This window comes from Lemur catta, chromosome 9 (genome assembly GCF_020740605.2).
Source record: "Lemur catta isolate mLemCat1 chromosome 9, mLemCat1.pri, whole genome shotgun sequence".
Classification (NCBI taxonomy): Eukaryota; Metazoa; Chordata; class Mammalia; order Primates; family Lemuridae; genus Lemur; species Lemur catta.
In genome coordinates, this window is record NC_059136.1 from 3020211 (window position 1) to 3043590 (window position 23380).

At 44.1% G+C, this 23380-nt stretch overlaps 1 protein-coding gene across 1 annotated transcript; it reads left to right on the forward strand.

Moving 5' to 3' along the window:
* Positions 1-299: 299 nt before the first annotated feature.
* BNC1 (basonuclin 1) lies at positions 300-11452 on the forward strand. The gene is made up of 5 exons (XM_045561539.1): positions 300-365; positions 517-616; positions 1690-1925; positions 3916-5774; positions 10699-11452. The coding sequence occupies exons 1-5, from the start codon at positions 300-302 to the stop codon at positions 11381-11383; spliced, it is 2946 nt and encodes a 981-aa protein (XP_045417495.1). The 3' UTR covers positions 11384-11452.
* Positions 11453-23380: the final 11928 nt, after the last annotated feature.

The following is a 23380-nucleotide window of genomic DNA, read 5'->3' on the forward strand; positions in this document are numbered from 1 at the left end:
CCTCAGTGTAGTCAGCCTTTACATGTTCTCAAATCTATTTATATTTTCAGCTTCTACCACATCTGGGTGGGGAGGGGAGTTCCATCCACGGATTACTCTCAGTTCAGATCATTCTCCCTTTTACTTGTGTCAAGACAGCCTCTGTGCACCTTTCAGGGTTGCCGCGCTGGTCAACTCAGAGATTTGGTGAAAATGTGTCTATTCACCTTTTCTAGGACCTTAATGACAGAGCAGGATAGTTCTTTGTAACCCATACCCTTTTCTTATAAAAAGTTCTGATGTTTTTAGCCCGTTCTCACATGGGGAATGTCTGTGTAATGTGTTTACAGTCTCCAGGTGCTGTGTCGGCTACTTGTCTTTCCAGGGTAAAATATACACCTCTGGGCCTGGCACAGCGTGGGCACACATTACTCAATAAATTCTGCTGGATGGAGGAATAGGTTTGTTTGGTAAATGCAGTCTGTATTCCACACATCATTTACATGCTACCTATACCTGTGTTCCCTTCTTTTACAGGCTATTGGCTGTACTTTGAACTGTAGTTGCCAAAGTTTCAAACCTGAGAAAATAAACCACCGTCAGTGTGAGCAGTGCAAACATGGATGGGTAGCCCATGGTAACTTTATTTTTCCCCCTCTCTTGGCCTGTAGTGTTCCCTCTAAATAACTTAGAGTTATTTAGGAACTGATTTAATGTCTAAAAATGACAGCTAACTGGTAAGCTAACTAGTAAGTTACTAGTATGTGCCAGGTAACAGGCTAAGAGCTTTATGTTATTTCTTTGAATCTTAACAACTGTATTTGGTAAGTGTCTTATTAACCCCATTCTAAAGATATAGAAATTAGTTATTCAGTGCTATCATTTTGCCTTGATGGAAATGTTGTCTGTGCTGTCTAATATAGTAGCCTCTGGCCTAGGATTGCCAGGTAAAATACAGACTGCTCAGTTGAATTTGAATTTCAGATAAACAATAAATAATTTTTTAGCCTAAGTATGTCCCAATAAATAGTTTAGTATAAGTATATCCCATCCATTCATTGTTTATCTGAATTTTATATTCAGATTTACCTGGGCATCCTGTTTTTTTGTTTGGCAAATATGACCACCCTACAGTTACCAGTTGACTACTTAGTACCTGAAGTGTAATTAGTGTGACTATAGAATGGAATTTCTAGTTTTATTTAATTTTAACTTATTTAAATCTAAACTTAAACAGTCATATGTGGCTGGCAACTATTGCATTGGACAGCTTAGCTTTAGGTGGTTTAATTTACTAAATCCCACAACTAGAAAGTGGCAGACTAAGGCTCAAACCCAGATCTCTCAGATTCTCAAGCTCAGGTTCTTTCCCTCCAGACTCTATGCTTCCTGATTATCCATCCTCTTGACTATGCACCTGCCACATTTATTTTTCCCCCTTTTCCTTGTTCTTTCCCTGTTTGTGACTATTTCACTCCTTAGAGAAACCACGAGAAAGACAGAAAAGTCTCAAGCCAGTCAATTTTGTTTTAGAAGTTCCTGTGAATAACTTGAAGCCAAATTGCTTAATAGGTTGTTAATCATTTGCATATTCATGTTTTTTTCTGTTGGAACAGATAACTGAGAATTAGCCCTATCCTACTTTCTGTGCAGTGTTTGTCTTAAAATTAGAACTTTTCAAAATGATATTTCTTCCATTTGATTTTTCAGCTCTAAGTAAGCTAAGGATCCCCCCTGTGTATCCAACAAGCCAGGTAGAGATTGTCCAGTCCAATGTGGTGTTTGATATTAGCAGCCTCATGCTCTATGGGACCCAGGCCATCCCGGTTCGCCTGAAAATCTTACTCGACCGACTCTTCAGTGTGTTGAAGCAAGATGAGGTTCTCCAGATCCTCCATGCCTTGGACTGGACCCTTCAGGATTACATCCGTGGATATGTGCTGCAGGTACAGTGTTCATGGCCACTGTTCTCCCCAAGTGTTTTCTGAAATTTGTGCCCATGTAACTGATGTAACCCAGTTGCCTCCCAGTGCTACAGCTTTAGTGGTCATCCTTCCCTTTAATACTTTTTTGAAATGGTTTAAGGCCCAATCTCATGTTCTGGGAGAAGTCCATTACTTTCCCCAAGATACCTGTGAAACTTAGGACGTGGGTGCATTACATATTCTCTGACTTGGCTTCCACTGAACCCCCCTTTTCCATAGCAAACCTCATTGTCCCATATTGGGTGCTGCCTCCATTTCTTTCAGTTTCTGCCCCAAACTACCTACAGACACAAGATGCTATCTGTGTGAGATTTTACTGAGAGTTTGGGGGTTAAAAAGGGAACTTGCCTAACAGAGCCACACAGCACACAACTTAAAATTTCATCTCACACCCTCCTGTTCTTTAAAGCCCTCTGCCATCCACTGCTGATTTTCCTCCCTCGGCTCCATTTCTTGTGATATTTCTGTGCTCATGCACTTGCTCATTCTTTCTCTCTCTCTATCTCTCCAATTCTCTTTTGGCCTCCTCACACTTCTCTTCTTTTCTCCAGTGTTCCATGTCCTTCATCCCTTTTCTCCTCTTTATTTTGCAGAGTAGTTTACTTCTCTTCCCAGACCATGCTTTGGGCGTAGGCCTCATGTTTCCTATCTAAAGAGGCCATCAAGGTGTTTTTACAAGCAAAGAACATGTTTCCCGAGATGAAGTATATCATTCCTTTGAGATATGGAACAGCTATAGCATTTTTCTCTTCCTACTACACTAGAAAATGTCAACTAACTTTGGTAAAAATTTCAGTGCAATGGGGGATGAATGTATTTCCAAGACCAACATAGACTTTAACCTCACTCAGGCCATATCATTAAAATGAACATGAATAACAACCTTTATTGAACTAGACCCTCTTCCAGTAATCATATGAGGTAGATATATTATCCCCATTTTCTAGTCAAAAAACCAGGCGCTTAGGGTCACTTCAAAATCTTGCTGAAAGTCGTTTCACTAGTATGTGGCCGACCCAGAATTTGAAGCCACTTCTTTCTAACCCAAAACCCCATAATCTTTGCTTGGAAACACATTTACTCACCTCTAGTGCAGGACCCCTAGCAGGCTAGAAACAACCATTTATGTAGACTAGCATTATGATCTTACATTATGACATCGATCAATATTTAATGATTCTAATAATCTTGCTTTCTAGTGTTAGGATTAAAAATATGGAATCAATTACCTTGAACCTCCAGTGCATGAAAAATTTATGATGTTACATTCCTCATCATCTTCAAAACTCCTACATGCACTGTGAAAAATCTCAGTAGGCCATCAAATACATGTTCTGTGATAAAATATTTATCGTAGTTTTGGGAAAAGTTAGGCCTTGCTAGAGTTTGAAAGATCTCCAACACTCCAGTGTAATTACAGCTCTGCTTTGTGAACATGAGCAATAGATCAATACAGGTTCATTTGTTTTCTGATGTTAGTTGCTTAGGAAGATTATTAAACTTGCAGCAAATGAATGTTTGGGCTATATCTGGGCTTGATTGCTCCATCTATACTCTTGAGGTAAAGAAGTTACTATTGATCAAATGATACATATTTTAATTTTAGTGGGGAAAATTATTATGCCTAATGCAAGAAAACAGTTGGTCTGAAATAAGGTAAAAAATAATCACCAAGTTTCTCTAACTTCAGCTTGAGTAATATATTATTTCACTCTTGTAAACCAATTGTAGGATAACTGCTTACATTTGTGCAGTTTAGGTTCTGCACAAAGCTTCTGGCCTGGGACAGTAGGGTGAGCAGAGACTCAACTCCCCAAACCCTGTGCTCATCCAGAGGGGGTGTCTTTTTCTGATATGTACAAAGTTATCCTCCTAAAGTCTAGTAGAGGCCCTGACCAAAGAACAAGGAGTTGTAAATTGATCACACTTCTAAATTCTGGTTTGGGTTTAGGATGCATCAGGAAAGGTGCTGGATCACTGGAGCATCATGACCAGTGAGGAGGAAGTGGCCACCTTGCAACAGTTTCTTCGTTTTGGAGAGACCAAGTCCATAGTTGAACTCATGGCAATTCAAGAGAAAGAAGAGCAATCCATCATCATACCACCTTCCACAGCGAATGTGGATATCAGGGCTTTCATTGAGGGCTGCAGCCACAGGAGTTCTAATCTCCCCACTCCTGTGGACAAAGGAAACCCCAGCAGTATACACCCCTTTGAGAACTTCATAAGCAACATGACTTTCATGCTGCCTTTCCAGTTCTTCAATCCTCTGCCTCCTGCACTTATAGGGTCACTGCCTGATCAATATATGGTGGAGCAGGGTCAGGACCAAAGTCAGGACCCCAAACAGGAAATCCATGGGCCTTTCCCTGATAGCTTCTTAACTTCCAGTTCCACACCATTTCAGGTTGACAAAGATCAGTGTTTAAACTGCCCAAATGCTGTTACTAGAAAAGAAGACAGTACCCATTTAAGTGACTCCAGCTCATTCAACATTGTAGCTAAGCTTGAAAGGACACAGTTGTCCCCCGAGGCCAAAGTGAAGCCTGAGAGGAATAGCCTCAGCACAAAGAAAGGCCGGGTATTCTGCACCGCGTGTGAGAAGACCTTCTATGACAAAGGCACCCTCAAGATCCACTACAACGCTGTCCACCTGAAGATCAAGCATAAGTGCACCATCGAAGGCTGTAACATGGTGTTCAGCTCCCTAAGGAGCCGGAACCGCCACAGTGCCAACCCCAACCCTCGGCTGCACATGCCAATGAACAGAAATAACCGAGACAAAGATCTCAGGAACAGCCTGAACCTGGCAAGCTCTGAGAACTACAAGCGCCCAGGTTTCACAGTGACATCACCAGACTGTAGGCCTCTCCCCAGCTACCCTGGTTCAGGGGAGGATTCCAGAAGCCAACCAGCTTTCCCAAACATTGTACAAAATGGTGTGCTTTTTCCCAACCTGAAGACAGTCCAGCCAGTCCTTCCTTTCTACCGCAGTCCAGCCACGCCCGCTGAGCTGGCAAACACACCTGGGATACTGCCTTCCCTCCCTCTGTTGTCCTCTTCAATCCCAGAACAGCTGGTTTCAAACGAAATGACATTCGATGCCCTTCCCAAGAAGAAATCCCGCAAGTCCAGTATGCCTATCAAAATAGAGAAGGAAGCTGTGGAAATAGCTGAGAAGAGGCACAACCTCAGCTCAGATGAAGACATGCCCTTGCAGGTGGTCAGTGAAGATGAGCCGGAGGCCTGCAGCCCTCAGTCAGACAGAGCATTTGAGGAGCAGCACATGCAGTCAGGAAACTTAGGGAAGCCTCTCCCTGAAGGAGAGAGGCCCTGCCATCTCGAATCAGTGATTGAATCCAGTAGAGTCATCAGCCCAAGCCCTGAGCAGACCACACACAACTCAGAGAGAGGGACTGAACAGACTCCGGCGTTGATCATGGTGCCAAGAGAAGTGGAGGATGGTGGCCGTGAACATCACTTTTCACCTGGGATGGAGCCCCAAGTTCCTTTTTCTGACTACATGGAACTGCAGCAACGCCTGCTGGCTGGGGGACTCTTCAGTGCTTTGTCCAACAGGGGAATGGCTTTTCCTTGTCTCGAAGAGTCTAAAGAACTGGAGCACATGGGTCGGCATGCATTAATGAGGCAGAAGGAAGAAAATCACTTCCAGTGTGACATCTGCAAGAAGACCTTTAAAAATGCTTGCAGTGTGAAAATGCACCACAAGAATATACATGCCAAAGAGACGCACACATGCACGGTGGAGGGCTGCAATGCTACCTTCCCTTCCCGCAGGAGCAGAGACAGGTAAGGCATTTCTTGGCAATCATTTCTTCTAAGGCAGTGGTTCTTAAACTTTAGTATGCATCAGAATCACCTGGAGGATTGTTAAAACACAGACTTCTTCTCACCTCTAGAATTTCTGCTTCACTGGGTCTGGGATGAGGCCTGAGAGTTTGCATTTCTAACAAGTTCCCGGTGATGCTGATGTTATTGTTCCAGGAATCAGTTTGAGAAACACTGTTGTATGAATTTTCATATTTGCACATTCATGAATTTTCACTTCCAAAAATCTAGACTCACTTTCCTGCAAAACCTGACTTGAAATGATGGTGAGGTTATTTATAATCTTTTTTTAACCCCTTTGTGTGGATTTTTTATATATGTTCAGTACAGAGTGATGATATGTTCAGTACAAAATAACATAATATTTCAGTATATGCATCATTCTGCCTTTCTGAAGTCTGAGAAATTCTGAATTCAGGAACACATCTGGCCCCAAGGGTGTGGGATAAGGAATCATGAACTAGTTCTCACATTAGCAGCTTGGGTAAAGATAAATAACTATTTGAAGAGTGAGGAGGGAGCTCTTTAAGTTACCGCTATAGCTTCCCAAAATTCATCTGATTTTCATTTCATAATATGAAGTCTATCAAATGAAACACTCTCCTTGATTTCTATTTAATTAACCAGCTACATTCGAAATTAAGAATTAGTGAGGCACAGTGGCTCATGCCTGTGATCCCACCACTTTGGGAGGCTTAAGGCCAGGAGTCTGAGACCAGCCAGGGCAACATAGTGAGATCTTGTCTCTTCCAAAAAAAAAAATTTTTTTTAAATTGGCCAGGTGTGGTAGTACCCGCCTGTTGTCCTACCTACTCAGGAGGCTGAGGTGGGAGGGTCGCTTGAGTCCAGGATTTCAAGGTTACAGTGAGCTATGATCGCTCAACTGCACTCCAGCCTGGACAACAGTGAGACCCTATCTGTAAAACAGAAAAAAAAAAGAAAGAAAAAGGAAGAATTAACTGCTTATTTGAAGATTTTTTTAAATATTAAGATATCAAAGAACAAAGGCTATTGGCAGGTTGTTTCAGAGGCTGTGATATGTGGTTAAAAGATCCTGAGTTTTTATGACACACAGTCAAACTGTTTACAAAGTGCCCCCTACAGAGCATATCTCATCACTGTGGGGACATAGCATGGGTGTTGCCATCTTGCTTGTGCTTTTCTTCATGCCTTTGAATCACTTAACCACTCTTCAGGTCACCTATAAACATAAGAACAAGCAGACCAAAAGATGACCCCAGGAGACTTAAGGAAAAGATCAGCTGTCTGATAAAGTGCAATATAATAAGTGCTGAATGGTTCGCAGAATATTAAAATGCTGTATTTGCTGAAACAAGCTTGACTTGAAGCACTTCAACACCACCATTTAATCCAAATTGTAATGCCTAATTTGTTAAGAGGGTGAAAACGTACGGACTCCCACACACATTCCTGGACAAGGCTCATAAGAACATAGTCATTGTCTTTAGCAAAGAGGATAGAGCATAGGAGGTACTAGTTAGAATTCCTGTCTGTTGCTAGGATGTTGAACCAAGCCACCCGGGTACTCTAATTAGTGAACCAGTCCTTCTCATTCATCCTTCAAGAGGAGGAGTGTTTGTTCATGAATAAGCTGTTGTTATGAAGAAGAGATAGTCCTATTGGTCAGATTATCCTTGACATCCATGGTACTGTTATAGCCTACAATATCAACTAAATTAGAAAGCATATTGGATTCAAGATACATTGTCATTTGATATTTATGTTTTCATATATTTAATATTTTCTTATATTCTCACCTATTTGTAGATCTGAGCACTACCACCACCACCACAATAGGAAAACATCTTGAATTCTAAATTAAAATGACTAATTCCCATAGTCTAGAACTTGGAATCTATGATTAAAATGACACCATTTTAAATAAGGCTTTATAGGCAGGCCCAGACTCATCACCATTTCTCTGAGTCAGGGATAAGAATCACGTTGCCGTAGGGACAGTTAGCTTCCCCTCTTTGAGCCACTGCTACTGCCAGCAGCAGTTACTAAGACCCCCAAGAAGGGACTGGGACAGCATCCTGGATGCTTATTTACCAACAAATATTTATCAAGAACATTCTGTTTTAGGTGCTGGGGACACAATTCCTCTCCACAAAGGCCTTCAGTGTAGTGGGGGACACAGACCAGTAAACAGACAGTTACAGCTGAATGTGATGGCTTCTGCATGGGGGAAATGCAGGCTGCTCTGGGCACATGGGCAGGCACCTAAGCAGACTCCTTGAGAACATAAGGAAGGCTTCCTGGAAGAAGGGGTATGTCTAAACTGGCAGCTCTCAAATGTTTTGGTCTCAGAACCCCTTTACAAACACTTAAAACCTAAGGACCCTACGAGCTATTCTCATTTGGGTTATATCTATCAATATTTGTCATATTATTATAGAAATTAAAAATGAAAAAATTATATCACTTAAAAATATAATAAACACGTTATAACATATTTTTATGAAAAAATAACTATATTTTTCAAAACAAAAATTTAGTGAAGTGAATGGCTTTGTTTTACATTTTTGCAAATCTCTTTAATGTCTGGCTTAGTGGAAGGCAGCTAGGTTCTCATATCTGCTTCTGCATTCAATCTGTTGCAATAATCTACATCACATATCCCCTGGAAAACTCTACACTTGTGAAAGAATGACACTGAAAAATGCAAAGAATATCTTAGTATCATTATAAAATTGTGACTTCAGAAACCTCCTGAAAGGGTCTCAGGGACCACTGGGGTACTGAGAACACACTTTGAGAACCACTGGCCTCAACTAATCAAAATTGTCAGAGGCTGGCCGGGCGCGGTGGCTCACGCCTGTAATCCTAGCCCTCTGGGAGGCCGAGGCGGGTGGATCGCTCGAGGTCAGGAGTTCGAGACCAGCCTGAGTGAGACCCCGTCTCTACTAAAAATAGAAAGAAATTATCTGGACAACTAAAAATATATATAGCAAAAAATTAGCCGGGCATGGTGGCGCATGCCTGTAGTCCCAGCTACTCGGGAGGCTGAGGCAGTAGGATCACTTAAGCCCAGGAGTTTGAGGTTGCTGTGAGCTAGGCTGACGCCACGGCACTCACTCTAGCCTGGGCAACAAAGTGAGACTCTGTCTCAAAAAAAAAAAAAAAAAAAAAAAATTGTCAGAGGCGAGGATAGAAGAGTTGGAGGGGGAGACAGGTTGAACGGAAGAGACACAGACATGGGCAGTGGGCACAGGATTAGCAAAGTGAAACAGAAAGCCTGGCACACGGTTTTTGCAGTGGTAGTTATTACTGGTCTCAGGGGATGTGGCACCTTGGGAAATGCATCTAACCAACCTTCCGAGGCTTGAGAGGCTCTTGGTATTCATGGGCTCCTCAGGAGCTGGGCATGAGGCCCAGAGGTTTGCTTTGTTGCAGTAGGGACCTTTCTGTACAAGGTTCCAGTAAATGTGTTTGACTTTTTTTTAAACCACTTGTATATACTGGAACCTATACGTCAATCTAGTGTCTGGTTTTCTGCCGACACATACCAGCCCCTTCAACCAGAATGCTGACATAATCACAGGGCAGAGTTGCAGTTAAAAAGAGCTACTTGCAAAGTGGGTGATCTGGGAGTATAATTCTGATTATGTCCAGGGAAAAAAATGCATCAGGGGATAGAAGAGAGAAGTTGAATGGTAAATTTTGTGAATTTAATGAAATATTATTGAGCCTCACACACACACACACACACACACACACACATACATCTTTGGGGATTTAGAAGAGAAAATTCAATTCTTAGTTATTTTGATCAGGCTGCTTTTCCCTACTTGACCCTGGCATACATTCTGATCTCTATTAAGGGAAGTATTTTCTCTGTTTGGAGTCATTCTCCTGTCACATTTAACATTGTATCCCTTAGTAAGGGCTGTTTTTGCTTGTCAGAAGTTAGCAGGGGATCTCTGAGCAAGAACAACATTGATTTACAAGGCACATCCAAATGATAACATATGAGTAAAAGGCATGTGTCATAATAGATACTCATTATCTGCCCTTCAGGAATAATCACTGGGTAGAAGATTGGTGGTATGCTTATACCGCTGCATTTGCAAAACTACTGTCTGGTATAGTGTAGTGAAATGCTGCAGATATGACCTAAACTACACAAACACACACACAATTCTCGCCAATCAGATTTTCACCCATACTTGTAGAACTTGCCAGGTGCAGTGTATGCAAATGCTCTGGACCAACACTATCCAAAAGAAATATAATGCATGCCACATAAGAAATTTTAAATCTTCTAATAGCTACATTAAAAAAGTAAAAAGAAACATGAAATAAGTTTTAATAACATTTAATTCAATATATCCAAAATATTATAATTTCAGTATATGACACTAGCCACATTTCGGGTGCTCAACATACATGTATGGCTAGTGACTATCATACTGAACAATGCAGCTCTAAAGTTACTATTTCCTGGTTCCATTGAAATAAAGTTCTCTGCTTAGTTTCTTATAGTTTGTGACCAGTTTTCTCCTGGGATTGCCTAGTTCCAGTGTCCCAGTTAAACTGGCCTAATTGAAGTAATCTAGCCATTCTCTGTAGACGAGGTACAGGAACTTACATGTCAATCAGATGGTAGAAATTGAAGAGAACTACATACTCCCAGTTTCCAGACAGGTGGCTCTCCTAATGAATGGTGACTTCTGACAACAGTGGGCCGGTGTCCACTAACGTGAATTACATCCCACAGGAGCCTAACCCCTTACCATCGCTTCTCCCGTGCCACAAGTAATTCCTGGTATCTACCGAGTCCTTCCACTCCGAATCATCGGAGCGATGATTCTTTCTAAAACAGTAGCCCAACCCATTGCTAACCATCTTTTCACCCTTGTAGACACAGTTCAAACCTAAACCTCCACCAAAAAGTGTTGAACCAAGAAGCACTGGAGAGCAGTGGAGACCATTTCCGTGCAGCTTACCTTCTGAAAGATGTGGCTAAGGAGGCCTATCAGGATGTGGCTTTCCCACAGCAAGCCTCCCAGACATCTGTCATCTTCAAGGGAACGAGTCGAATGGGCAGTCTGGTTTACCCAATAACCCAGGTCCATGGTGCCAGCCTGGAGAGCTACACCTCTGGCCCCCTGAGCGAGGGAACCATCCTGGATTTGAGCACTACCTCGAGCATGAAGTCGGAGAGCAGCAGCCATTCCTCCTGGGACTCTGATGGGGCAAGTGAGGAGGGCACCGTGCTCATGGAGGACAGCGATGGGAACTGTGAAGGGCCGAGCCTTGTCCCTGGGGAGGATGAGTACCCCATTTGTGTCCTGATGGAGAAGGCCGACCAGAGCCTTGCCAGCCTGCACTCTGGGTTGCCCATAACCTGTCACCTCTGCCAAAAGACATACAGTAACAAAGGGACATTTAGGGCCCACTACAAAACTGTGCACCTCCGCCAGCTCCACAAATGCAAAGTGCCAGGCTGCAACACCATGTTTTCATCTGTTCGCAGTCGAAACAGACATAGCCAGAATCCCAACCTGCACAAAAGCCTGGTCTCGTCTCCAGCTCACCTCCAGTAATAAGATGGCAGACCAAGTACGCTCTGATAAGCCTTTGTCATGATTCAGGAATAAGGTAGTCCAAAGAAATGTTTCTGACTAGTACTATTTGGGGCAACCCAGGCAAAAAGTGTTTGATTTGACTTTATAGTTTTCTACAGCAGGATAAGCAGAGGACAAGCCTTGTGGGAAGTTGACACTTGGGCAGCCGTTCCTATTATTATTTTTCTTAGCCCAAGAGGTTTTTCACCAACATAGGGAAAACTTGCAAAAACGCAGTTTTTCCCAGGTTTGTTTACATGTTCCCTGAGAGAGCAGATCAGTGGGGTGGGGGCAGGACCTGGGGGGCAGCTTCATGCGAGGCTTGTGATATTAAGGGTCTTGAGGAAGAATGTCCTAGGGAAGAAGACTCACCACAGGTGAGATGCCAGTCCCAAAGATTGCATTTTCAGTCCTCTAATGACTCTGAAAAATCCAGGCTTGAGTTTGGGAAAATGACTTTGATACCATCCTTCCATTTGGAGTGGATAATTGTCTCCCACTCCACCTCCGGCCTAAGGTCTCGTATGTACTCCAGGGAGTTCCCAGAGGAAATGGGTTGGCCTCTGACACGTTCTTTGTGAATTCTTGCATGATAACACTTGTTCAAAAGCTAGGGGGAAAATATCTCATGCACTTAAAAATATTGGTCTTCAATTTAATTTAAACTGATTTTGAAAATATTTAATTTGTGGTAATGTGATTATTTGGTGTGAGTGTAGACATGTCACAGTGTCACCTCTGGATCTCTGCTCGGAAGCAGAGTAAGTGATGACTTAAACTACAAAAACACTGCTCATTTTCATTTGGTGAGCTTTGAAGTCTGTTCGTTACGATTCCCTGTGGAATTACTGCAAGCATGAATCTGGCAGGACCATTTGTATATATTATGCCAAAGCGTTTAGAGAATGTGGTTCTGATGGTGGTTATGTATTTTCAGTATCACTGGACCCCTCAGTCTTCACCCTTTTATAAATGTGTAAGATTAAGATGAACTTTCAGATTTACTTGGTAGGAAGAGAAGTAGGATATTATTGTCATACTGTATTTCTTAATATTTAACTTATTCTGAAATATATTCCACACTGTTACACACAGTTGCCATTGTAGTAAGGCCCAAAGTGTAATCAGCCCTGTGGAACTAGACCATCTCCTAAAATTCAGCATTTACAGTATTCCAAAAGCCTGCATAGGTATAAAGAAATTGATTTTGTATTCAGAGTTCAAGTTAACCACCTTTTAAACTCATTGTTGATTTAAGTAATAAAAAACATCCTTAAAGAAAACTGAGGGTTACAAGAGATATTATTCCTCTGGCATAAAGGTGAAAAAAGCCAACAACCTACTACCAATTACTTCAACTTTTTTTGTTTTAATAAATGTGATAACTTAAAACTTGTCTCTGTTTAAAGCAAGATGTATCTTTCAACTGTTGTGTTACCCAGCTGTTTAATATTCCAGTTTCCCCAAAGTGGAAAAATTTGTATACAAATGTTTTCTATGATTTAATAAAATTATATGGCACATTTTTTGTTTATAAAGGCAAACATTTGTAAAAACGGTTGCATCACATGGACTGCTTTCTGTACATGTGCTCATGTGTGTGCACGCACACACACACACACACACGCACTATGAATTTGACAGAACTGAAAACCCAGAGGAGGGGCTTGGTGGACATGGAATAGTGTCAGTAACGGGTGCACATCAAACAGGAATTGCAAGCCAGATGTGGTGCATGCCTGCAGTCCAGCTATTTGGGATGCTACAGTGGGAGGACTGCTGGAGGTCAGGCGTTGAGGTTACAGTGAGCTATGATGGTGCCACTACACTCCAGCCTGGGTGACAAAGCAGACTCTGACTCTAAAAATCAAAAAACTTTTAAAAACCACAGAAATTACAGAGTTCAAAAAGAAATGAAGTGGTTACTTCATTGGGAGGAGGAGCTGGGTACTGGTCTTTTATCAAGAAAAATATAAAATATTTTATCAAAGTCTTTCTTTTTTTGAGACAAGGTCTCACTCTGTCACCCAGGCTAGAGTGAAGTGGTGTTGTCATGGCTTAATGCAGCCTCGAACTCCTGGGCTCAAGTGAGCCTCCTGCCTCAGCCTCCCCAGTAGCTGGGACTACAGGTACACGCCAACATGCCCCGCTAATTTTTTTATTTTTTGTAAAGACGGCATCTCGCTATGTTGCCCAGGCTGGTCTTGAACTTCTGGCCTCAAGTGATCCTCCCACCTTAGGCTCCCAAAGTGCTGGGATTACAGGTGTGAACCACTGTGCCTGCCCCAAAGATAAGTCTTACAGCCAATGCTCAAAATAGAATGCAGTAAAATATTTAAGCCTCTTCTTAAAAGTGCAGGGTTTAAAAAAAAATATTTTTAAACTTTTAATTTCTTCACCTTTTTTTCTATCCTTCCAATATATAGATTAAAATATGGTCCCATCTCCCACCCAGCCCCCCTCTCAGCTGATGCACTTGCTTCATGTTTCGCTGGGAGAAAAGTCATCAGAGGGGAATGTGCTCATCCACCAGCGCCTGGACTATTGCCGCCCTACTCCAAGCCATGTCATCTCTTTCCTGGATGACTGCAGTGGCCTCCCAGCTGGTCTGTTGTTTCCATTCTTACATCCTACAGTGGTCAAGATGGTCTTTCTAGATGCAAACCAGATCATGTAGGACCCCAGCCCAAAACCCCCCAATGGCTTCCCTTCACAGTTAGTGTAAAATCCAAAGAGCGTCCCAAGGCCTACAAGGGCCGACGATGTCTTCCTACCCCTGCTGCTTCTCTGTTCTCTTCCCAGTAGTCTCCTTTCAGTACATCCGTTGTCAGTTTTCTCTTCCTTTCCCCACAGTAATTGTCCAGAACTCCACTGTGTGAGACCCCACCCCACTGACTTGCCATAGTCACAACCTCATTTCCTACTCTCAGATAATTGGGTGGGAACCCCTTCAGCTTCCCCCCACTGCCCACCACCCCTTTATCAGTTTGTCTGTAATCACACCCATCCTCACGGTCACATCTGCCTGGACCTCCCGAGAATCCACCTCGCGCCTGTGGGCCGCCATGGTGAGCAGCAGATCTCTATGAGAGCAACCGGGGTCCCACTGCCACCCATTTGCTGTCACATTCAGGTCTGTCATGGTCTCCCTGGGCTCAACACCGATCATTGAGTGATCTGAATTTGCTCAACTTTTCTGGTGTTACCCACTTGTGCCTACAGGTGGCTATGTCAGCCTGGGCCCTCCACAACACAGATGCCAACAGGACTACATGTGCAAGGATTTTATGAAGAGAAATTCCTGTGGGATAAATGGAAAGGGAGCCAGAGAAAGCAGGGAGAGCCGACAGATGCAAGTTCTGACCCCAGTGAAGGAGAGAGGGAGGGAGGTTAGGTGAATGTATCCAGATGGCTGTGCAGTTCAGGAAGTGCAGCAAGGCCATCAGGGAGTCCTTGAGCCAAGGTCGACCATGATAGCAGCCCCGCATCTCCCGGAAATGGGTTCCCTGGGAATCGGATCCCTGCCACGCTTAGCCATTGGCTTTGAGCAGCCTGTGGAAAGGGTGCCTCAGTGCACATGGAGCGTTGGATTCCACAGCTGGAGCCTTTGGCCAAATCTCACCTTCCTAAAGCCCTTGTGTCCTGTTCAAGTTGGGTTCAAACCTATACTATCCTTTTCTCTGGACTCAAAAGAAGTGGTCCTGTCCTTTCCGAAGGCTGATGCCCTCCGCTCACCCTCCACTGCTTCAGGGCCATCCCTCTACTGCTTCTCTTCCCTCCCGTTCGTCACCAAACTCATCCTCTCCACTTGTTCCATCTCTCTAGCCTGTAACATTTGCAACTCTCTCTCATCTTAATATTTAAAAGAAAAAAATAGTCCTCTACACCCCTGATGCCTTCTAGTGACATTCTCTTCTTCTCCTGCAGCCGCGTCCTTAACAGAGCAGACCTTGCCTCTCTAATCCCCGCACTCTTGTTTCTTCCCTTACCCTAAGTAAGGCACCACTCTCACCCAGGTTCCCAGGGACTTCCTGGTGGCCATATCCAAAGGACATTTGGTTCTTTGGTGTACCCTGGTCCCATTCTTGACCTTTTCTGTCCTCACTCACATGTTGTCTCCTAGGCTGTCTCTCTCATTCCCATGGCGTCAACTACCATCTGTGGGCTACTGCCTGCTACGCCTCCACCTCTGACAGGATCCTTCCGGAACTAAACTCCAGCTCACTGGTCCCAACACACAATTTGTCATTTCACCGCCAGTCAACCATTGTCCTCCTTCTGTTCCCTCAGACTGAGGGAGTGGGGCCATCACCCACCCAGCCACCCCAAACTAAAACCCGGGGACAAGACGCAAGTCTAACTGCCGAGGTAAACCGTGGCTACTCTACATACCAACTGGGTGGGCTTGGCCAAGTCACAGCTTCTCCGAGCCTCAATTTCCTCATGCATATAACCAGGATAAAAAGTCTCTACTTCAGTGGGTCGTGAGGAGGCTCAGATGACACCGTGTGTGAAGCATTTAGCACAGTCCCTAGAGCATAAGCACCCACCAAGTGTCAGCTATAAGCATTATCACCACCACCACTGTTACAATCCTAGACTGCTCCTTTATCTCAGTCACCAAATCCCAACAAATCTACCCACGAAAAACACTCTCAAATCTTTCCCTTCTTTTTCATGCACATAATCCTTGTAGTTCCATAAGACAGCCCTCTCCTCCTCTCTTCCTGCTCTAAGACGACTTCAGCAGCCTCCTACCCTACTTGCTCACAGGTCCATCCTCAGACAGCACGCAGTGGGTTCTACAGTAGCAGGCCTGACTGTGTCCCCCTCCTCCAGGTGCTTCTCGTGGCCTTCAGGGTAGAATCCCAACAAGGTCCGGCCTCAGCCAGGCTGACCCTGGCAGCTGCCCCACAGTCCCAGGGCTGGTCAGCTGCCCACAGCCCTGCACATGTTGCTTGCTCTGCAGAAGCTGCATTTCCAGTCTCTGACCCACTAGCCCTTGGTCCTCCTTTGAGACTCAGCTCAAGTGTCACCACTTCCAGAAAGGCTCTTTTGATTACAGTCCTTCCCCCAAAGTGCTGAGTGAGCCTTTTCTCACCCCCATAGTACCACGTTGCCAAGGTTTGCTCACAGACATGCCTTACCTCGCCCCATCACCTCGTTTGGCAGCCCCGCTGTTGGCCTTCACCTCTCACCAAGGGGCTTTACCTGTGGCCTCCAGTTGTCAATCAACAGAGATGTATTGAGAGCCCACCTGCTGTGTGCCAAGCACTGCTGCACATACGCTGGTAAATATAATAGACATGGTCCCTGCCCTTGTGGAATTTAGAGTCCAGCAAGGGAGGCAAATATTAAACAACAAAAAAGATAAACTATACATCTGAATTTCCAGAGGAGAGATCTATTTTCAACTTCTCTTGACAGCATCACATCCCTCCCTGCTAGGCCCAATTGCAAATGACAAAGGCATGGGGTCATGACAGCCTTGTGACCTTTGCTCCTCAAGTCTCTGTCTCCCCTTCCAGGCTACATAAATGTTACTCAATTGCCAACTGCCTACACCGTCCCTACACCGCTAGCTTCTAGGGTCGCCCTTCTGCTTATATTCAAATTAAATAACCTGAGCTTCCACCCCATACTTTAAGAAAATGTGTCTCAGCAATCACTTTCTCCATAAGTCTCTGAACATAAGAAGAGCAAAACCTCCCGGATTCTGGGGCCAAACTTTCCAACCAATAGAATTTCAACTGACAGATGGAAACAAGCTTCTTTGCCCTTCATCACAGGGATCTGATCTATCTACTACTCCAGTCAAACTCTGGAAAACCATTCACTCCCCACCCCACCAGGGGTCAAGGACCCTGGAGGCACAGATACGGCATGTTGTCTATTTCAGAGCGTTTGCTTCCTGAGTGAGCTAATCCACTCACAGATTTTGCCCGATTTCTTAAAATCTACCTCTATTAGGAAAGTTTATAGGACATGGATCCTTTTTTTTGTCTTTGAGATAAAATTTGTATAACATAAAATTTACTATTTTAACCATTTTCAAGTATACAATTTGATGGTATTTAGTACATTCACAATGTTGTGCAACCATTACCTCTAGTTCAAAAAACATTTTCATCTCCCTAAAATAAAACCCTCCACCTCTCAGGCAGTCCCCCCCTTTGCAACAACCCCTAGCAGCCACCAATCTATTTTGTGCCTCTGTGGATCTACTTATTCCTGAGATTTCCTACAGATGGAATCATACAATGTGTGGCCTTTTCCATCTGGCTTCTTTCCCTTAGCATAATGTTTTCAAGGTTCCTCCACGTTGTAGCATATATCATTCCTTCTTATCGCTGAATAATATTCCATCGTGTGGCCATAACACATCCATTTTAATTTGTTTATCCATTCATCAGCAGACGGACATGGGGTTGTTTCCATTTTTAGCCATTATGAATAGTGCTGCTATGAACATTCATGTACAAGTTTTTGTATGGACATATGTTTTCAATTCATTTGGGTGTACACCTTGGAATGACTAGGTCATATGGCAACTGTATGTTTGACTTTCTGAGAAACTGCCAGACTATTTTCTAAGGTCACTGATTCTTAAACATAGCTACACATTGGAATCACCTGGGCAACTGTAAGCCCCACCCTCCGCGGTGCTGGTGTAACTGCTCTGCTCTGTGGCCTGGGCAGGGGAGTATCAAAGCTCCTAGGGGCTTCTCCACAGCCAGAACTGAGACCCTTAAAGAAGACCCAGAGGTGACATCATTAATCAATAACTCTAAAACCTGCCCTCTGAAGTCCGTGTTTTCAGATCTGCTTGATCACAAGAATTTTCTGGAGCACTTATTAATAATACATTTCCCTAGGCCCTTCCTCTGGAGATGTCCTACCTAGTGGGTCTCAGGGAGAGCCCGGGAATCTGAAATTTCAACAGACACTTCAGGTGTATTTCATGATCTGGCAAATTTGAAAGCACTATCTTAGATCCCTGCTTCTCCAAGTGCAAGCCCTGACCAGTATCGGCACCATCACCTGAAGCTTGTAAGAAATGCAAATTTTCACTATTACTAAACCAGAATCTGCATTTTAACAATTCTGCAGTGACTGTAACCACATTACTATCTTAGACTACCATTCTCAAGCAGTACAGTCCCTAGACAAGCATTTTTCATACTTGAGCATGCATTAGATCATTTGGAAAATTCATTAAAACACAGGTTTCTCCTAGAGCTTCTGGTTTAGTAGGTCTGAGTCAGAGCCCAAGAATTTACATTTGTAATGTCAACTGAAAAATAACCCATGGTCTTCATAAATTTGGAGATTTTATTTCTTATTAAGAATTGCAGCCTGCAGTGTGGCCATCCCAACAGGCTGGGAAGTGTCGCCTTGGGCAGAGACCAAAAGACAGGCACTTTGAGGAAGGGGTGGGTGGAACAGGAATTTATGCCAGACAGGTTGGCCAAGTATACATATTCACCAGGTTATAGGAGGAGATGAATATTCATGAGGGCAGGGATGCACACTGGTGTTTTAAGCAAAAATGCATGTTACACGTTCATTTTGGGGTGGAGACTTTCATTTAAATATATTACAATTAGGCCACATACATCAAAAGTTCTTAAAAGACACAAGAAAAGTCTGTGCACAACCTCTGTAAACTGGCCAGAACCAGTACGTGGTCGGTGGTCTCTTTGATAAAGCCCCTGGAACAACCCCCTTGGACCAGGATTTCCTCTTCGGAGGAAGTGAGACCCTGTTCCTCGCTCCCTTGCAATGGCAGGGCTAGCAAAGAAGCGTCTGACTGAGTGTCTGGACATCAGCCGTGTAGTCCTGAGTGAGTCGTGCAGCCCCTGTCACCTCCCCTCCTGACCCACACTCCTCCTCCTGCAAGGCGGATCTGGCTATTCATTAAAACCAGATTGGTCCAGAAACTTTAAAGCTGGCTGCAAGTAAAACTGTATGAAAATCAGACTGTTTCTGGTCACCTGATGCTTTTAAAGCTATTCCCTAGAAATCTGTGCGGTTGATAAGTTTTAATTGGTCAGATTTCCTACACTCTATGTTCTTTGCAGAGGGCTAGGACTACTGGGAGAAAATGCAAACATTTCTAAAGGCGCTCCCGGCGTTGCCATCTTCGACGCCGGTGAGCATTTCAGATTGTTAGGGAACAGTGCCCTCTGCTGGAGTCCCCTGGGTATTGCAGCAGGCGCCGCGCGCTCCTGAGAGCGTTTGGCTCGCCCCTCCACCCGCCTTCCCGTTCCAAGGCCAGCAGAGCGGAGCACGTGTTTCCTGAGCGCCCTTAAGCTTCCGGGAGTTGAGTGCCTCAGCGGAGGACGCTGGTTCAGGGTAGATTCCACACAAGCTCCCCGTGCAATTCCCCAGTTTTGCATTTACCTTCCTGGAACAGAAGCCAAATCCAAAGCCCCTCCAAGGCTCCAGCCCGCCGCCCATGGAGGACTGATGTGGTGGAAAGGGCCGTTTTGGGACGCCAGGGTCCTGCTTCAGCTTCCGCCTCTGCACATCCCTAGCTGTGGGGCCCTCGAACATCTCTAACGCTGGGGACGCATTTGTCCCTCTGTGAAATGCGGGTTTCAGGCTGCACTGTGAGGGGTTCTAGGGAACCTCACAGGCCATTCTGCAGGGACAGCAAAGAGGGTATCAGGAGTAGCCAGGTGGGAGCTACCAACCACCACATGAGTTCACTCCACCTCCATCTGGTATTATGTAAGTTTTAATATTTTTTGTGTGTTCTACTACTAAAGAAAGAAACAGAAAGACTTTCCTTTTGAAAACCATGCCATAGATGATCTCTAAAGTCCTAGACTTTCTGATTCCTGCCCTACGTGTATCTGTGGGGAAGTGTGTCTGTGTGTTAAGTCACTCTAACCCGCACCCCCCTGCCCTGCTTTTGCAGCTGGGGTAAGGAGAACGGTAAGGGCCAAGGGCATCCTTGGTCTTCACCCTGAAGCGCCTCAAGCCCAAAGTAGACACTTGGTGTGTGTGATGACAACGGCTCCCTCCAAAATCGATTTTCTAACAAGCTCAGTAACTTGTTACAGATTCCAGAGTTATTCTACCTCCTCTAAGAAGAAATCCTGTTTGGTCCAGTTCAAATACAACCTCACTGGAGTTGGTCGGTAAGTCTTGGTGCCTGGAACCTCCTTGGGAAGGCTGGCCCACTCCATTGCGTAAACATTTTCCACAGTTTCACATTTAAAATTTGAGCCTGAACACTAGACACTGTGAAATTTGGTTTACACCCCTATAAAGGTGTTTATGCCTTTATCTCTACAGTTCTAAGTCTCACTTGTGCAACTGGCCCTTGAACAGCACAGGTTTGAACTGCCCGGGGCCACTCACACGAGGATTTGCTCCCACCTCTGCCACCCCCGAGACAGCAAGACCGGACCCTCCTCTTCAGCCTCCTCAACGTGAAAACGATGAGGGTAAAGACCTTTATGATGATCCACTTAATGAATAGTAGGTATATTTTCTCATCCTTAGGATTTTCTTAATCACATTTCTGTCTAGCTTAGTTTATTGTAATACAGTATATAATACATGTAACATACAAAATATGTGTTAATCAACTATTTACATTATTGGTAAGGTTTCCAGTCAACAGCAGGCTATTATTAATAGTTAAGTTTTGGGGGAATCAAAAGTTATACACAGATTTCCAACTGTGCAAGGGGCCAGTGCTCCTCACCCCCACGTTATTCAAGGGTCAATTGTACTTGCTGTTGCTTCATCTTTCATTCTAGACATTATCTATTTTCTTCCTATTATAAAAAATGAGTAAGTCTGTTGGGTTTATAAACAAATAACTTTTTTTAAAGTTTCTCTATGCCTATTGAAATCCTTTAATTGAATCAACAGTAGCTGCTGGGGAAAATCTGATTGTCTTAATCATGAAAGACCCAAGCCTCAGTGTTAAATACTTGAGAGGCTCCCAGGCAAAGAGTTCAGGGATAAACTGAGCCGACTCCACTGTTTCATTGCTAACAATAAACTAGATTGGTTCCTTGTATTTTTGGAAAGTGCCACATGGTTTACAGAGCACATCAGCCCTTCAACAGCAGCTGTTAGACCGGCAAAGACTTGCACAAAGCCGTAGGGTCACGAGGGGAAGGGCTGGCCCAGTTCCCAGGCCCAGTGTTTCTCCCACTATCCACATGACCTCTGGCCTCAGAAGGAACCGCACAAGAGGTGAGAGCTCTCAGCCACCCACTCTCCAAGCTTCCAGAGCCAGTCCCTGCTGTCTCTGCTCTTTCGCTCTCAACCCTCCCTCTTTCCGACTTGGGTCAATGGGACCAACACGTTGAGGCTCACTTAGGTGTCTGGCTCCGCAGTCCTCCTCAGCCAGTCACGGGCATTCAGCTCAGCCGGGTGCCCTCACTCAGTTCCACCTCCACTGCGCAAGGCTCAGACCGCCCTTCTCAGGTGAAGGCCCTGCTGGCTGCTGACCGGCACAGCCTGAGGTCAGGGCCACAGTGGGGTGCGCCTGCGCAGCTTCCTGAGGGACAGGGGGGGAAAGCTGTCACACAATGCTTGGGTACAAAAATAACTAAATCCATAGGACAGCATGGTTTTTGTTAAAGAAAGAAGGAGCCTCTCTTAGCTGAGACCCAAGCTACCAGAGTAGAGATCTGAGGATATAATAAGATGTTAACTTTTCCTAAATCTTGGGGTTTTTTTCTGAATGCAAAAGTATTATAATACAAGCTTATTGGAGGTGGAGGTGGGTAGAGGCAGATGGAAACACAGAAAAAGATGAAGATAGAAAAAAGATCACATAATGCTACCACCCTGCCAACATCCTTCCATCTTTTTTCTTTCGTTAAAAGAAAAAGAAGTTTGTTTAATCATCTACTTTTCATTTTTATATAAGTAATAGATGTACATAATTTTCAAAGTCAACTAGCACTAAAAAGTTTTTATGTTGGGAGGCCAAGGCGGGAGGATGGCTTGGGCCCAGGAGTTCGAGGCTGCAGTGAGCTATGATGACGCCACTGCACTCCCACCCTGGGTGACAGAGTGAGACCCTGTCTCTAAAAAAATAAAAAGTTTTATGATTTGGAGATCCCTGACTCCCACTGCCTCCCCTCAGTCCTACTCTCCAGAAGCAGCCATTCTCAACTCTTTTTTTTTATTTTGTTTTAAATTGACAATGTATAATTGTATATATTTATGGAGAATGAAGTGATATTATGATTTATGAATACAATGTGGAGTAATTAAATCAAGCTAATTAACATATCTCACCTAGCAGAACTTCAGGCAGTCCACTTCATTGACAACACAGTCAATGTGCAATTCTTCGAGGAGAGAATCCATATAGGTGTATGGGGCAGGAGAGGTGGCCAGTTGTTCAGGGACTTTGGAAAAAATAAGATTGTAAAATTAGTGAGAAGGAAGTCTAGGGAAAGGATATGGGGAAAGGGCACAGAGAATATTTGTGTGCAATGTGAATGCTCACCAAATTATGGTAGAAATCATTCTACTATAGAATAATTATGTAGAGAGGAAGACATACTCTGAGGACGTCAGCCAGTCTCTTTTCCCAGCCACCCAGTGCTTGCTCAATCGCCCATGTTCAAAGTGGCCATGATGGCAGGGACAGGCTTAACAACACAGACTTCCCCTCACCAGTAACGATCTAGCAAGGATTCCTGAACATCTGGCCTGCCAGCTGCATAGGCCAATGCTGATCCCCCCGTGTGGAGTGGGTGGTAATTTGTTCCCATTGAATAATCACTTATTATATAGCTATGAATTTACCTTTTGTGTCTGCAATGCCTCTCACACTACCATCCTCCTTAGATTTGTGAAATGCTTTATTCGGCATCAAAGTATTTCATACATCACTTCTGACCAAACAACCCTTTTCACAGAAATAGAAGAGTCACAGTGGGCTCATGTCCATGTCATTAACTGGTCTTACCACATATGCAAACACCCAGAAAC